The sequence below is a fragment of the Phoenix dactylifera genome, chromosome 11, assembly GCF_051530095.1.
Source record: "Phoenix dactylifera cultivar Ajwa chromosome 11, Ajwa_hap1_PhDact_Kaust_v1.1, whole genome shotgun sequence".
Classification (NCBI taxonomy): domain Eukaryota; kingdom Viridiplantae; phylum Streptophyta; class Magnoliopsida; order Arecales; family Arecaceae; genus Phoenix; species Phoenix dactylifera.
In genome coordinates this window covers 28,897,678-28,910,772 of record NC_143200.1, presented here as the reverse complement: position 1 = coordinate 28,910,772, position 13,095 = coordinate 28,897,678, and the positions used below count along the sequence as shown (strand labels likewise).

The following is a 13,095-nucleotide window of genomic DNA, read 5'->3' as shown; positions in this document are numbered from 1 at the left end:
CTTCAATGCTTTTTTGTGAATAGTATTTGGTGGACATTCAAGGCTTACCTAAATTATATTCGCGGAAGCTCATTATGGCACTCTTTTGGGATATTTGGCAAGAAAAGATTGCTAGAATTTTTCTCAAGAGGTGTTCTATCTATGCTACTTTGTAAAAAATCCTCCACACTTCCAGCTTTTGGGAGAACCTCGGATCAGCCAAAGTTGAGAAAGGATATCGGAAGATCTGGTCGTCTTTGTCTTCCTTGATTCCCGAGAAAGTTTTAAACAGTAACTATTTCAGTGGGAGCCCCCCGAGTCATACGTTAGGGCTAAACCTTAGTGGGAAACCAAATTATAATATCTATTAGGTCTTGCAAGCAACCTTATAAAATTAGAAAAAGGTTTTGTAAATTAAGCCATGAGGTTAGGTCTCCAGTGCAGTTTGATTTATCATGGAGAAAGAATAAGCACCAACACACGGTAGGCATACGCTGTGTTGACTGCCAAGATTAGATTTGAAATCTATTCAACAAAGGCCATAAAATAGGCGACCGAGAAAGCCATGCATTGAAGAAATTTATAAAGGTGGCTGAAAAGAAGTGATCAAAATAAACCCTAGAAATCGGTTCGCCAGCAGCTTTGTCCTCTCGTAAGCATCACATCACATTGGCCCGTCATTCTCTCAAGGTGCCTTTCTTTAAAGCTCGGCAACATCTTCCTCGGTTCTTCTCCAACTAGGGTCAAGATCGACCTCATCTTCTATTTGGGTAGCTGCAGAAAGAGTGAGAGAGAGGGAGGGAGGGAAAGGATAGAAATGGGGAGAGCTCCATGTTGTGACAAGGCTCATGTGAAGAAAGGACCATGGTCTCCTGAGGAGGATGCGAAGCTAAAGGCCTATATCGAGGAGCATGGGACTGGGGGAAACTGGATTGCACTGCCTCAAAAGATTGGTCAGTAACAAACCTAAAGGCTTCCTATCCGTTCCTGGTGTGCTGTTTCTTCTTCTTTATAAGAAAGTTAATTCATCCCATGTGTTTCTAGAATATATACATAGAGAGAGAGAGAGAGATTGGGAGAGAAAACATATCCTGTTAAAATTGGCTACTGAATCCAATTACATCCTTTCTTAATCCATTACTTCCTCTACGGGACTAAGAGATTTCACCTTCTACTGTTGGATTATTATCTAGAAGCAGTGGGTTTTGGTTTGTCATGAATTCAAAGAAGAACAGGGTGAAAAGAGGGGAACTATGGGGTTATACCACCTTCTTCTCCTCTCTCTCTCCATATCCAGAAGCAGGATCCATTCTTTGTCTTGATAATCCGTGTTATTAATTTTAGATAGATAAAGAAATAGATAGATAGATAGAGAGAGAGTGAGAGAGAGGGGGGGGGGGGGGGGAGAGGGAGAGAGATTTATGGTATGCATATATTCTTCCCTCTTTTTTCACTAGCTAATTTATGGAAGAGTGATAAATCACATACTTATCTCTACATAAAACGATGAGAATGATTAGAGGGGATAATATTATACACATATTCTTTTAACTCGTGATTATAATATTGCAGGTCTGAAGAGATGTGGGAAGAGTTGCAGGCTGAGATGGCTCAACTATCTAAGGCCAGACATCAGACATGGTGGGTTCTCAGAGGAAGAGGATCAAATCATCTGTAGCCTCTATATTAGTATTGGGAGCAGGTGCATCGTGTTTCCGCTCTCTTTCCTGCCCCACTGCTATAAACTAGTAGCTTAGGTATATCATTCTCATTAATTATGGGCTAATACTAATTTCATGCATTAGGTGGTCAATAATTGCAGCCCAAATGCCGGGGAGAACAGATAATGACGTCAAGAACTATTGGAACACAAGGCTGAAGAAGAAACTCCTCGGGAAGCGAAGAGATTCATGGCAGTCTCGCCGCCTCTCCATTAAACACGAGCCAAATGAGGAAACCAATGGGATGAGCCCTGACGCATCTTCTCAAGCTTTGAGTGCATCGGCCCCTGAAAGGATGCAACTCCACAAGCAGCTCCAAGGTCGCTGCAACCCCTTCTCTTTCTATAATAAACCTGGGCTGTGGCCAAAGTTCCACCCCTTGGGGGATGAGCTCTTCTTCCATATCCAACACACGGATGCCAATACTATTGCTGCCACCCCGGTGCAACAAGCCTCTAATGCCTCCATGATTGAGCCCTCTTGTCAAAATGTGTTCCTGATCAAACCCGACATCCCGAATCCCATGAATGCTAAGATACAAGAAGATCTGAACAGCTCTACCTTAGGGTTTCCTTCACCTTCGAGCTCTGGTGCTCTCAGAATGGAGAATCCCAGCTCAAACTTTAATGCAGCTGCTGTGGGACTTCAAGACGAGCTCCATGATTTGCTTTATCAGAAGAATCGGTGTTCCGGTGGGCAGGAACAGCACCAACAGACCGAATTCGAGTGTTCCAAAGATATGAACGGCGAAAAGGTGAGCATGGATTGGTGGCCTACCGATGGTTTTGAGAAGTCATCATCAGGGTCTTGGGACTCAGCTTCCAATCCCCAGGCTGACCTGCTTCAGGAGTATGAGTTGGGGTATGATTTATAGTTCTTGTTAGAGCCGATCTAAGAGTCTGGTATTAGTGATTCTGCATGAAAGGTCTAATTAAGACCAGTGGTGTACGTGTGTGAATAATACTGTATTGTTCTTCTCACTATGAAGAAATTAAATCTAGTTCTGAAAATTTCTTCTCACTCCTCTCTTCTTCTTCTTCTTCTTGCTAAATCATCAGTTTCTATCTTTTCTAAATCCTTTCATTGATTTTACTATACAGAGATTTCTAAATCAACAATCTAAGTATTGCTTTCTGCTGCCTTTTTTTGTGATAAGATTCCATGCGCTGTCTCTGTGGCCATTGCAAGCTCGCATTCTCCCTTAACAAATACTATATCAAGCCACGTTTCGTTTTATGAATAAATACATGTACATACCAGCAGGTCTGTACTATTAAATTACTTTGTATTGCAGGCTTCCTTTTCTCCCCTCTTCTCATGAATATAGTGTACTTCTGTTGCAGTTCTTCTGTTTCAACCCTTTTCTTCTCTCGTGAGGTTCTGCTCCATATGGTTATGTTTAAGCTTCCTTCCCCTTGTTTGGTTCTGCAAGATACGAGTGTATTTGAACTTAATGGGTACTAAGATATGCTCCCGCACGTGCCCCCAACCATGCATTTTTTAACTTTCCTTTTACTATAGAAGTTAGAACATGCATCCAGGCTATTGAGCATGGGACGGATATATACCTTTATCTCAGCTTCTATACACTCTTGAAGTTTGTTTGCCCAGGAGGATAATAGCTCATTTGCCTTCTATATTTCATGTATGATTCAATTACATCTGATTAAAGCTATTTTAAGATCAATATTTTCCATATGAAATTTGAAGCGTTACATCATCTATATTTCACAAAAAAAAAGGTTTTCTAGTTCTCAAAAAAAATTCATGTATAATTTGCATGTAATTAACTAAAATTGGTTAAAGATCTTAGACTTTTAACATAACGAACTTAGTATCATTCCAGACCATCAAGAAATTTGGTTATTAGCAGGCTACTAATTTTTTCTTTCATGAGTTACTAGATCTTCTACACTTGGCATGTTGCCTAATTTGAAATGACTCATGAAGACAGCGAGGTTCTTAGATTTCTGATTTTATATGTTGTTCCTAAATAAGAAATTAATCTTCTATTCCTTTAATTTCTGATTAAAACACTACAGGATGCATTATTCATTAATCTAAACTGAAAATGCCATATCATTTAATCATTTTATTGATTGTCAAAGATTTAGCGGAAACTTCATTAATATTTTCTGGGAGATCCTTAGCGGCTAGTAAACGAAAAATAAAATGTGAAATGGTAAGAAAAATAACTGAAAGATTAAAAAGACAATATATGCTCTTTAATGCTTCAAAAGTTGTTTTTCTCCTCCCATGAATCTTACTAGAATGGTTTTTTCTTACATATATACATAAACAAGTAATTAAACATACTTAATTTCTACAAATTATCTTCAAAATCCTATTAAAATTGTCCCTGGAGCTCCCACCGGGCCCAATGGCCTGCACCACCATCGCCTTGAGCTCATGCACCCTCTCCCTCATCCTCTTCCCATCAACCACCTCGAGAGCCCTCACAGTCCCTTCCTTCGTCGCCATCTCGCCTCCGAAGCCCAAACCGATCCCTTAGCACCTGCGACACGGCCCTCGCGTTCAACGTGATCTGGTCCCCGAAGAAGAGCCGGCACACCCTCGGCCAGCTCGGCTAGCTCGGCCGGCGGTAGGTCGTGATGGTGCCGAAGGCGACGGTGGCGGGGCAGTAGCGGTCGAGCCAGGAGAGGCAGCGACGGGGGTAGGGCTTGGGGACGGGAGGGCCGAAGAGGTGGATGGGGCCGGAGGGGAAGGGCGTTGGGGAGCGCGACCGCGAGGTCGGCGTCGATGGGCGGGTCGAGGGCGCCGAAGCTGTTGAGGGTGACGGCGGCGGCGGATTTGCTGGGCCATGCGGTGGAGGGGGACGTCGAGGGGGCCGGAGACGATGCCTTCGGGGAGGTCGCGGACTCGGTGGGTGGAGAGGCTGGGGATGAAGTCGAGAAGTTCGTCTTCCTCCTCCCGGCCCAGATTGGCGCCTGGGATCAGAAACATAAAGGTGAGTCCAGAAAAAGGGAAGGCCTAAATCCATCGTGGCGTAGACGGATGGAAGTAAGGCTTGCAAAACTTGATTCGTCCTCAACCAACCGTAACCAGATTTGGATTCGGGCTAAACAGATTTGAACACAGATCAACCCGTCTAACTTATTTAACATTTGGGTCAGATTTAGGTTTCAAACTTCTACCATTAGCCCAATTTAATATTCGAATTAATAATCCATTTAACTCATTTAACCTATCCATCTATTTTTAAAACTTGTTTAATCGGGTTAAAGCCTGCTTAACTAGTTTCTATTCTATTTAATCTAAACCGCTTAATCTATTTAACCTATTTTTATTTAACCCGTGTAATTTGACTTGACCTAATTAATAAATAGATTATGCAGGTTGAATTGGATTCAGATCTAAATTTTTGACTTATTTAATAAACATGTCAGATTCGAGATGATGAATTTTTGGTTCTAACCATATCTAACTCTACCTCACCCAATTGCCACCCTCAGAAGGAAGTGATTCAATTGAATTCCTTTTTTGGGTGAGGATTCAACACATTAAGGCAATGCAAAAAATGGACATGCTAGTTATATAAAAATCAGATACAATGAATATGACCATATTAAGGCAGCTTTTAGTCATGAAAGATTGGACGGATATCTAAACACATTCTACAACTCTCACATGCAATGTGCCAATGATAAAAGTTACAGAGCACAACCATGAGGAAAGTATGTTGCCGTTGCCGACTCTCTGGTAATCGATAGCTACTCAGCACAAATTTTGATGCCAATCCCTCAGCATAATAAATCGATAACTCCCAATCTAGGAGGAACTATTACCGTCTCTCGGTCTACCAGCTCCGCCGTAGACCAGGCCAATAGTTTCTTGCCGCATCATCTTGTCTGAAATTGGAACGAATTTATATTTTTGGCACGAGAAAAAAAATCCACCTTGGCACAATTCTACATTGAGGTTGTCTTAAGATCAGTTCTGAGCGCCTTGAGACCTGTGTGGTTGGTGATCCAATGGTTGATTTGGGCTGAGGAAGGCAAATCCTGCTTTCATGCAAAAGATAAACCTTGCTGCTTTGATAATTCTTTTTTGTTAATAGGAAAACCAAAGGCATGTGCCTTTCTTTAGGGAAGGATACCATTTGTTCACATTTCTGTGCTAGCAATTGAGTCCTTGGTCATCGCATTTAAATGTGCTTGTTGTGGCCAAATCACAATCGTTCCACTTTCGCAATCCTCGGTTTATATACAACCGTGCCTGATTATTATCCCGCCAACCTTTTCTTTTTTTTTGGTAAAAAATAGGAGGAGATGGGGAGGGGCAGAACCCCACCCGCGTAGCAGTTCTTACTGGATCATTTTCTATCAGAAAATGTTCGATGCTGAGTTGCAAATTTCTGCATGCTCTTTCCAACTTGAGAGGGCTATCCATATGTGAGTAGGTCATCCGAGCGCCATCTCAATACTGATAGAAGAAAGCATATTTACATGGAGCCATTTAAGCATGAGACATATGGTTTCTTAATTTAATCAACATCACCGGTGCATTTCGAACTCGGACAAGCCAGGTGGAGCCGGAGCCCCTTAACTTCTTGATCTTGAAACTGTCGTACGTAGAGAAGGGACGTTATGAGGGAGGTTATCTTGCCGCGAGTTTCAAGCGCTTAGATCTCCGAGAGAGGAAGCAGAGACGCGGGATACGCTCCCAATGGCGTACGAGATCCCATTCGATCGGATCCACCGGCTCCAGTCCGGTCTCCGGGCGGCGGCCGGCATCCCGTCGTACGACCCCTCCGACCCGGCGCTGCCGCTCCTCCCTTCGATCGAAGACGCGGTGGAGGCGCTCGACCCGAGCCGTCCCCCCTACCTTCGTTGCAAGCGATGCCGCGGCGGCCTCCTCCGAGGTCTTCAGTCCACGCTCTGCATCTACTGCGGCGCCGACCGGAGGAGAGAAGGCCTCTCCTACGAGATCTCCTTCAATTCCACCGTCGGCTGCCGGAAGCTTCTCGAGTCCCTCTGTCTCGATGGATCCGTGAGTTGTTTTCATTGATTTGTTACCGATTTTTTTTTAACTTTTCTTTATGCAGTTTCTAGGGTTTCCGAATGATGTGTTAGTTTTGTTTTTAGGAGTAGCCGATCAAGAAGTAAGGATAAGTTATTTAGAGATGCACTTTTATATTTCGTGTAATTTAAGAGAATACTTGTTATTCCCAAGGAGAAAATAGGGGATTGCACGATGTACAAGGAAATAAAAGTGAAGGATGAATGCTTGGTTTCTGTGTAGGAGAAATGCTGGCATAAATAGATCAGCATGCCACCTAGAAAGATTTAGTAACATAAAAGTCTTAAAGAGTTTCCAAAGGTTTCATCGCCATTTTGGATAACAGTAATTTAGAATCCCAACAATCATATTGATTCATCACAATTAGTTCTGTATGTTTTTTTTCCTTTAATAGGAGTCTCAGTTGGCATCAAACCATATATTTTCTGGTGAATGTGATGGAGATAATTCATACAATTAAGAAAAAGAGACGATAGCACCAGAGGATAGGCTTCCATCCACCTCAAGGAGTTGATAATGTAGAAGAGGAGCAAACTGATATTTAACCTTTTGATCATGGAGACTATTTTGGTTAACTGTAAACTCAAGAAAAGAAAAGTAAGAGTTGGTGCGGTGGATACGCATTAGGGCTTTGACATCTTACAGGCACTAGGATATGCATTATTATATTCTTCCAGAAAAGAATGGGGATATTTATTTGCATTCAACCGTGAAGTTTATTAGAGTCTTCTGGCAGACATGCTAACATAGGAAGTTATGTTTATGACTATTTTGAACTAGGAATGTAATCTAATGATTATAATTTCAAAACACAGTGGAAGATGAAAAGCTGTAAGTGTATGTTGTTATTTGAAACCCAACATCATCATAACACCTTGTTATTAGTGTTCTTGCTCCAAAATTTATAATCATGAATTTCTTTGCTGAGTATTTCTATGAGAAACTATGTTGTATTATTTTGCAGGAAGCTGTTACTTTGGACACTGAATCAAGTGATTCTAAGGGAAAGGATACGCCAAAGGGTGGTTTGGTTCTATCTGACCTTTTGGACTTGGAACTGAAGTGGCCTTTAGATAAGGAGGAAGTTGATAATAGCAGTAGAAACAAGGAGTTCTCTAACAATAAATATGCTTTGAACCTGTCAGGATTTGATCTTGATAATTCTTTTTCTGAACCTAAGATAGAGGCAGCTTCTGCTGCTCGTGGCCTACCCGATGAACAGATGATGCCAGAAAAGCAAAGCATAAAACAGAATGATGAATTTTCCGGTTCAGATAGTATGTTTGAGAACCTTCGGTCTTCAGACATGAAAGCAAGTTCTTTTAACAATAAAAGCAGTGAATTTGGTGAATCATTCACGGTTTGGGAGGTTGAGTTTCACACTGCCAGTTCTAAGACTTCTGCTGCTGACTCCAAATCAGTTGACCTGTTCCAGGATTCTTCAAATACTGAATCTATTACTACACTAAGGCCTCAGGCCACTATCTGCCAGCAGACAGATATACAGAATGATACAAGCAGCAAAGATAACACAGGAAAAGTTACAAACGATGCAGTTGAACCTTCCTCGACTAATAACTCGATTCCTGATGATTTTTTGTCTATGAAAAGTGGGGAAGTAAGTAAATCTGACGAGTTGAAGAGCAATGGTGAAACTAATATTGGTGAACTGAACAGTAACTTAAATGATATACCAGACCACAGGGTTGAAAATGATCCATGGCCTGTAAGCAGCACAAAGGAATCTGAAAATACTAAAAGCATAAATGATAATGATGTCTCATTTGATGATTGGTGAAATTTCACCAGCTCATTTAAAGCATAGGGAAGTTCATCAAATTTGGGGATGCAAACTGAGCCCAGATTGTTTGAGTTACCATCAGAAACAATGTCAATGGATCTATGGCCTCCAAGCGGCACAAAGGAGTCTGATAACACTAAAAGCTTAGATGGTAAGAACGATCTATTTGATGATTGGCAAGGTTTTACTAGCTCGAGTGAAGCATGGTTAAGTTTATCAACTTCAGGGTTGCAAGCTGGGGCCACATTGATTGAGCATCCTTCAGAAAGTCGGTGGATTTATGGTCTACAAGCATTACAAATGAGTCTGACAATACTAAAAACTATATGGTAATGATGACTCATTTGATGACCGGCAAGATTTTACTAGCTCGAGTGAAGCAGCGGGAAGTTTATCGAATTTAGGAGCAAACACTGGGGCCACATTGTTTGAGCATCCTTCAGAAATAAATTCATTGGATCTCTGGCCTACAAGCGGCACAAAGGAGTCTGACAATACTAAAAACATATATAGTAATGATGAGTTGTTTGATGGTTGGCAAGGTTTTACTAGCTCGGGTGATGCAGAGGGAAGTTTATCAAATTCAGGGGCACAAATTGTTGCAACATTTCTGGAGCATCCATTTGAAATAAAGTCAGTGGACCTATGGTCTAAAAGCAGCACAAAGGACTCTGAAAAAGCTAATGCCATAAATGGTAGTGATCAAGCGAGGCCAAACCGGACCGAACCGCCCGGTTCGGCCCGTATCAAGTCAACCCGATTTTGAACCGGGCCCTCTTTTCTTGTCTTTGTTTGTTGATAAAATGATATTGGAAAGGCCTTCTTTCCAACATCATTTTTAAGCGACGGAGAGCTCTCCGTCTTTCCTCCTTCCCCTCACGGTAAATCACACCAATTCAGCACTTCAGAAGGAAGATCCTAGCCTAAATAAGGAACCGTTTGACACAGAAGTGCTTCAACGATCTTGTATATGTTCACTACAATTTAAGGTTGAGGCTGAAGTGCATTCAGGAGAAAGTGGAGCTAAAGTACACAAATTCAATCCATAATGCTTTTATTGATGATGAGGATGATCCTATAATCGGATGGTTGTAGCCCAGCAGTAGGAGCTGGAGCGCTGAACAACTGAAAGGATGCGTGGAATATTACTTTCTGCCCATTGTCCTGCATCGATCCCAGCCTCACTGGTTACGAAACTGGCCAATCGTGGAAGCGATCCTCGCTCATCAAGCTTCAGCTCCTGCTGCTGGCCTAGAAGCCATCCGATCATATGATCATTCTCATAATCAACGAAAGCATTATGGATCGGATCTGTGTATTTTAGCTCTACTTTCTCCTGAATACACTTCAGCCTTAATCTCAGATTATAGTGAACATATATAAGGTTATTGAGGCGCTTCTGTGTCAAACGGTTTCTTATTTAGGCTTGGGTCTATCTTTTGAAGTGCTAAATCGGTATGATTTTCGCCGTAAGAAAAAGGAAGAAAGGTAGAAAGCTCTCCGCCACTTAGAAATGATGTTGGAAAGGCCTTCCCAACATCATTTTATCAGCAGGCAAAGAAAAGAGGAGAGGGCCCAGTTCACACCAAGTTCAAATGAAACCGGCTGGTTCTGAATGGTTCCGGCCGATACGGACCTTTTTCGGCCTGTTCGGAACCGGGTCGGCTCGGTACGGACCGAACCGGGCGGTTCGGTCTGGTTCAGCCTTCCATGGGATGGAGTTTGGCAGCTTCTTGCATTCGGACTACTTTTTCGGAGCCCCTGGCAGTCAAGAAGGTTCCAGTGAGGGGAACAGAATGCAGTTAGATGCCTCAATTTCTAATAGGTACATGGTGAATGTTCATTCTGGTTGTTGCTTAATTTTTCTGTAACATTAACATTGAAGAAGTTTGGAAGAAAAAAAAATCCTAGCTTAGCTGTTCATCAATATTCATCTCATCCATGAGATGTTGAAAAAGATATAGACTGATTCGTAGTATTTTTTATTTAGAAAAGGAATATGCATTACATTGGAAGCATCTTCTAGTGGTGTACATTTTGATTATTATGTTTTCTACACATACTGTAAATATTCTGTATTTGAATGTGATAGGCAGTGTAGTGTCTAATTTCAACTTTTTTTAGGAAGTTAATATAATTACTAGTTGAAACATTAGCTAATATAAAGATGCATTGATCAATTAAACATTCTCACTGTATAATGAGGATTAAATGCTTGAGTTTTATTATTTGAGAAACATACTTATTGAAGAACAATGGCTACTGAACACCCATGGACAATGGTGGCTACAAGATACAATTTTATGGATATCAGTGTACATGCTGGTTTTTGTATTTCATGTCATTGGATCTCATTTAATGGTTTTTTGGCCTGCTTTATTTCCTGTAGCTGTCTACAAGTGGCAGGCAACATAAGCTAGTGCATTTATGTCAGGTCATGACTTTAATTGGTCGACCCTAAGAATGAATACTCCTTTCCCATTTTGCTTCATCTCCCCCATTCTCATTTGTCTGTCTTCCTTATTTTTGCCTCCTTTTAATTTAAATCATCTTTCCCCTTTTCCATTTAAATCACCTTTCTTGGAATATTTTCTTTCCTGTGCTCTTATTACTAATACTTTGAGGCTTTTTTGTTGCAGATTTTCTGGCTGGAGCACATTAACTGTTCCCATGTACTATTAGGCCCAATTTCATCAGCACTGTGCAAGGATGGAGTGTTTACATTGTTTGCTCTTAATTATATATGAATATGTCATTGACATAATATCAGTAAAGTAAAATGTTAATGGGTATATTTAACAATATCTAGAGAGGAGCAGCTTTTAGGTTTTTGGGAATTGGGATATCTTTACAACTCCTAATCTAAGATTGATAACTCCTAGAGCCCTGATTCTTTTTATTACTTCATCTTCTTGGAGTGAAACCATTTAAAAAAAATCTTAGATGCACCCATATGGGATTTCTTTTACTTAAACATTTGAAATTGTAGTATGCCATACTATTATCAATGGCAACCAAAAAAAACTGCTCCATTATCCAGGTGAATACTTGGGAAACTACCTGCATCATCTTGAGCCCAAGAAGCAATAAATATTGTATAATATTTTACAAGTTGCACTAACCTGCAATCATGACGCTTTCATATGCACATTTGAACTGTCAATTATAAGCCTAAATGTTATTATCCTTGTGATGATTAATTATTTGTTTAATAATGTTCAAGCTAGTTAAGTTTTTACTTTTTTATGTAACAATAAAGTCCATTGGGAACAGAAGAAAATACTAGAGGAATGAATCTAAATTCTTTAAAAGTGGTAAGGAAAAGCAGGAGACCGACATGGAAAGGGGAAACAAAAATGTTTGCAAGTTGGTCATCCACATGGATCATGCTCCAAACAAATAAGTAGCTTATTTTCATACAAGCAAAAACCTCCAAACAACAATAACTTATGGCATTTACTTTCTACTTCTTCCCTGTCCTTTTATACTTCCCACCAAATTGTTGTCAATAAGAGTTATCAATAATATTTTATTTCCCGGTTTAACTGAATGTTGCTAATGCTCTTGTTATTATTGCAGTTATCTTCCATTCTTTTTTATATATCTGTTACATTTGTCTTCATTCAGTCACAAGTAGTTTTCTTTTATCATTGGAATTTCTTTGTACTTGGTATCTGAGGGTAATATCAGATTTTGGGCATATGTCATGCTGGATTATGTTTTCATCTCTGTTCTATCTTTTGCAATTATTGTTAAAGGAGAGTTTGAAATTGTCCCTTATGTATTGTTTGAGTAAACTGAGACTGCATAAATTTCTTTTTCTCATACGCACTGCTTTTGCTTGCAGGATGGGTGCAGTGCATGAGACATTTGGCATGGATTCTCATTCTACAGTGCAGGAGGCCACTGAGAATTCTACTGCTGCTTTAAATCCAGAGTCTGCCAATTCAAAAGTTGAAATGCTGTTATCTCAGATGCATGACGTATCCTTCATGCTTGAGAACAACCTCTCAATTCTGGAGAAGATTGAGAGGTCTGACTCAAATTCCTGAACTCAAATTCAGGTTGACAGTATTTTCATGGTCTGTTATGTAACCCAATCCTATCTTTTCGTAAGGCATATAATAGGCAATTTTTGAATGTTTTATCAGGTAAGAATTGTGCCAAGTTTGAAAGTAAAAGGACAGAAATTGCTACATTTCTGTCATAGCTCAAGTCAGTGTGCTTTGCTTTTTTTGGATGCTACCCAGCTGAGTAGGAGACCTGGGCCTGAAGTGTTTGCCTTCCATCATCGAGACTTTTGATGGGTGGAAAGCCTCAGCTTGACTGCCTTTGATCACGCTGTTGCTGACATTGAAGCTTCACATATGCACCACCAGCCGGAGCGGTGCACTGTCCTGTGTGCTTAGAAGAGCAATGGCACTCGTCATCCACAGGCAGACCTGTAATCAGGTCCATCAGGATATTCATTGGAAGAGCAATGGCACTGTCCTGTCTGCTGACACGATTGTTACGTCGTAACAATTTTGGGGATTATCCAGATATTTTGCAGAC

At 40.7% G+C, this 13,095-nt stretch overlaps 1 protein-coding gene and 1 pseudogene across 3 annotated transcripts; both read left to right on the top strand.

Annotated features, from left to right (window-relative positions):
- Positions 1 to 442: 442 nt before the first annotated feature.
- On the top strand, positions 443 to 2,710 carry LOC103720428 (transcription factor MYB36-like). Of its 2 annotated transcripts, none has more exons than XM_008810119.6 (3): positions 443 to 932; positions 1,552 to 1,681; positions 1,785 to 2,710. In XM_008810119.6, exons 1-3 carry the CDS (start codon positions 797 to 799, stop codon positions 2,572 to 2,574), a joined length of 1,056 nt encoding a protein of 351 aa, XP_008808341.4. In that variant the 5' UTR covers positions 443 to 796; the 3' UTR covers positions 2,575 to 2,710. The 2 variants fall into 2 exon arrangements, with proteins under 2 accessions (XP_008808341.4, XP_038983811.3); XM_039127883.3 differs by having other exon boundaries at positions 796 to 932; positions 1,552 to 1,620.
- A 3,516-nt stretch (positions 2,711 to 6,226) lies between these two features.
- On the top strand, positions 6,227 to 12,826 carry LOC108511760 (uncharacterized; annotated as a pseudogene). Its single transcript, XR_016397919.1, has 5 exons — positions 6,227 to 6,710; positions 7,705 to 8,535; positions 8,566 to 9,295; positions 12,087 to 12,605; positions 12,693 to 12,826. The product of XR_016397919.1 is annotated as an uncharacterized LOC108511760 (transcript).
- The last annotated feature ends 269 nt before the right edge of the window (positions 12,827 to 13,095 follow it).

What these genes read in the sequence shown, in the direction of transcription:
- LOC103720428 (XM_008810119.6), top strand. Translation starts at nt 797, where the DNA reads ATGGGGAGAGCTCCATGTTGTGACAAGGCTCATGTGAAGAAAGGACCA. An exon ending in TGCACTGCCTCAAAAGATTG is followed by an intron (nt 933 to 1,551) that starts GTCAGTAACAAA and finishes ATAATATTGCAG; the next exon opens with GTCTGAAGAGATGTGGGAAG. An exon ending in TATATTAGTATTGGGAGCAG is followed by an intron (nt 1,682 to 1,784) that starts GTGCATCGTGTT and finishes TTCATGCATTAG; the next exon opens with GTGGTCAATAATTGCAGCCC.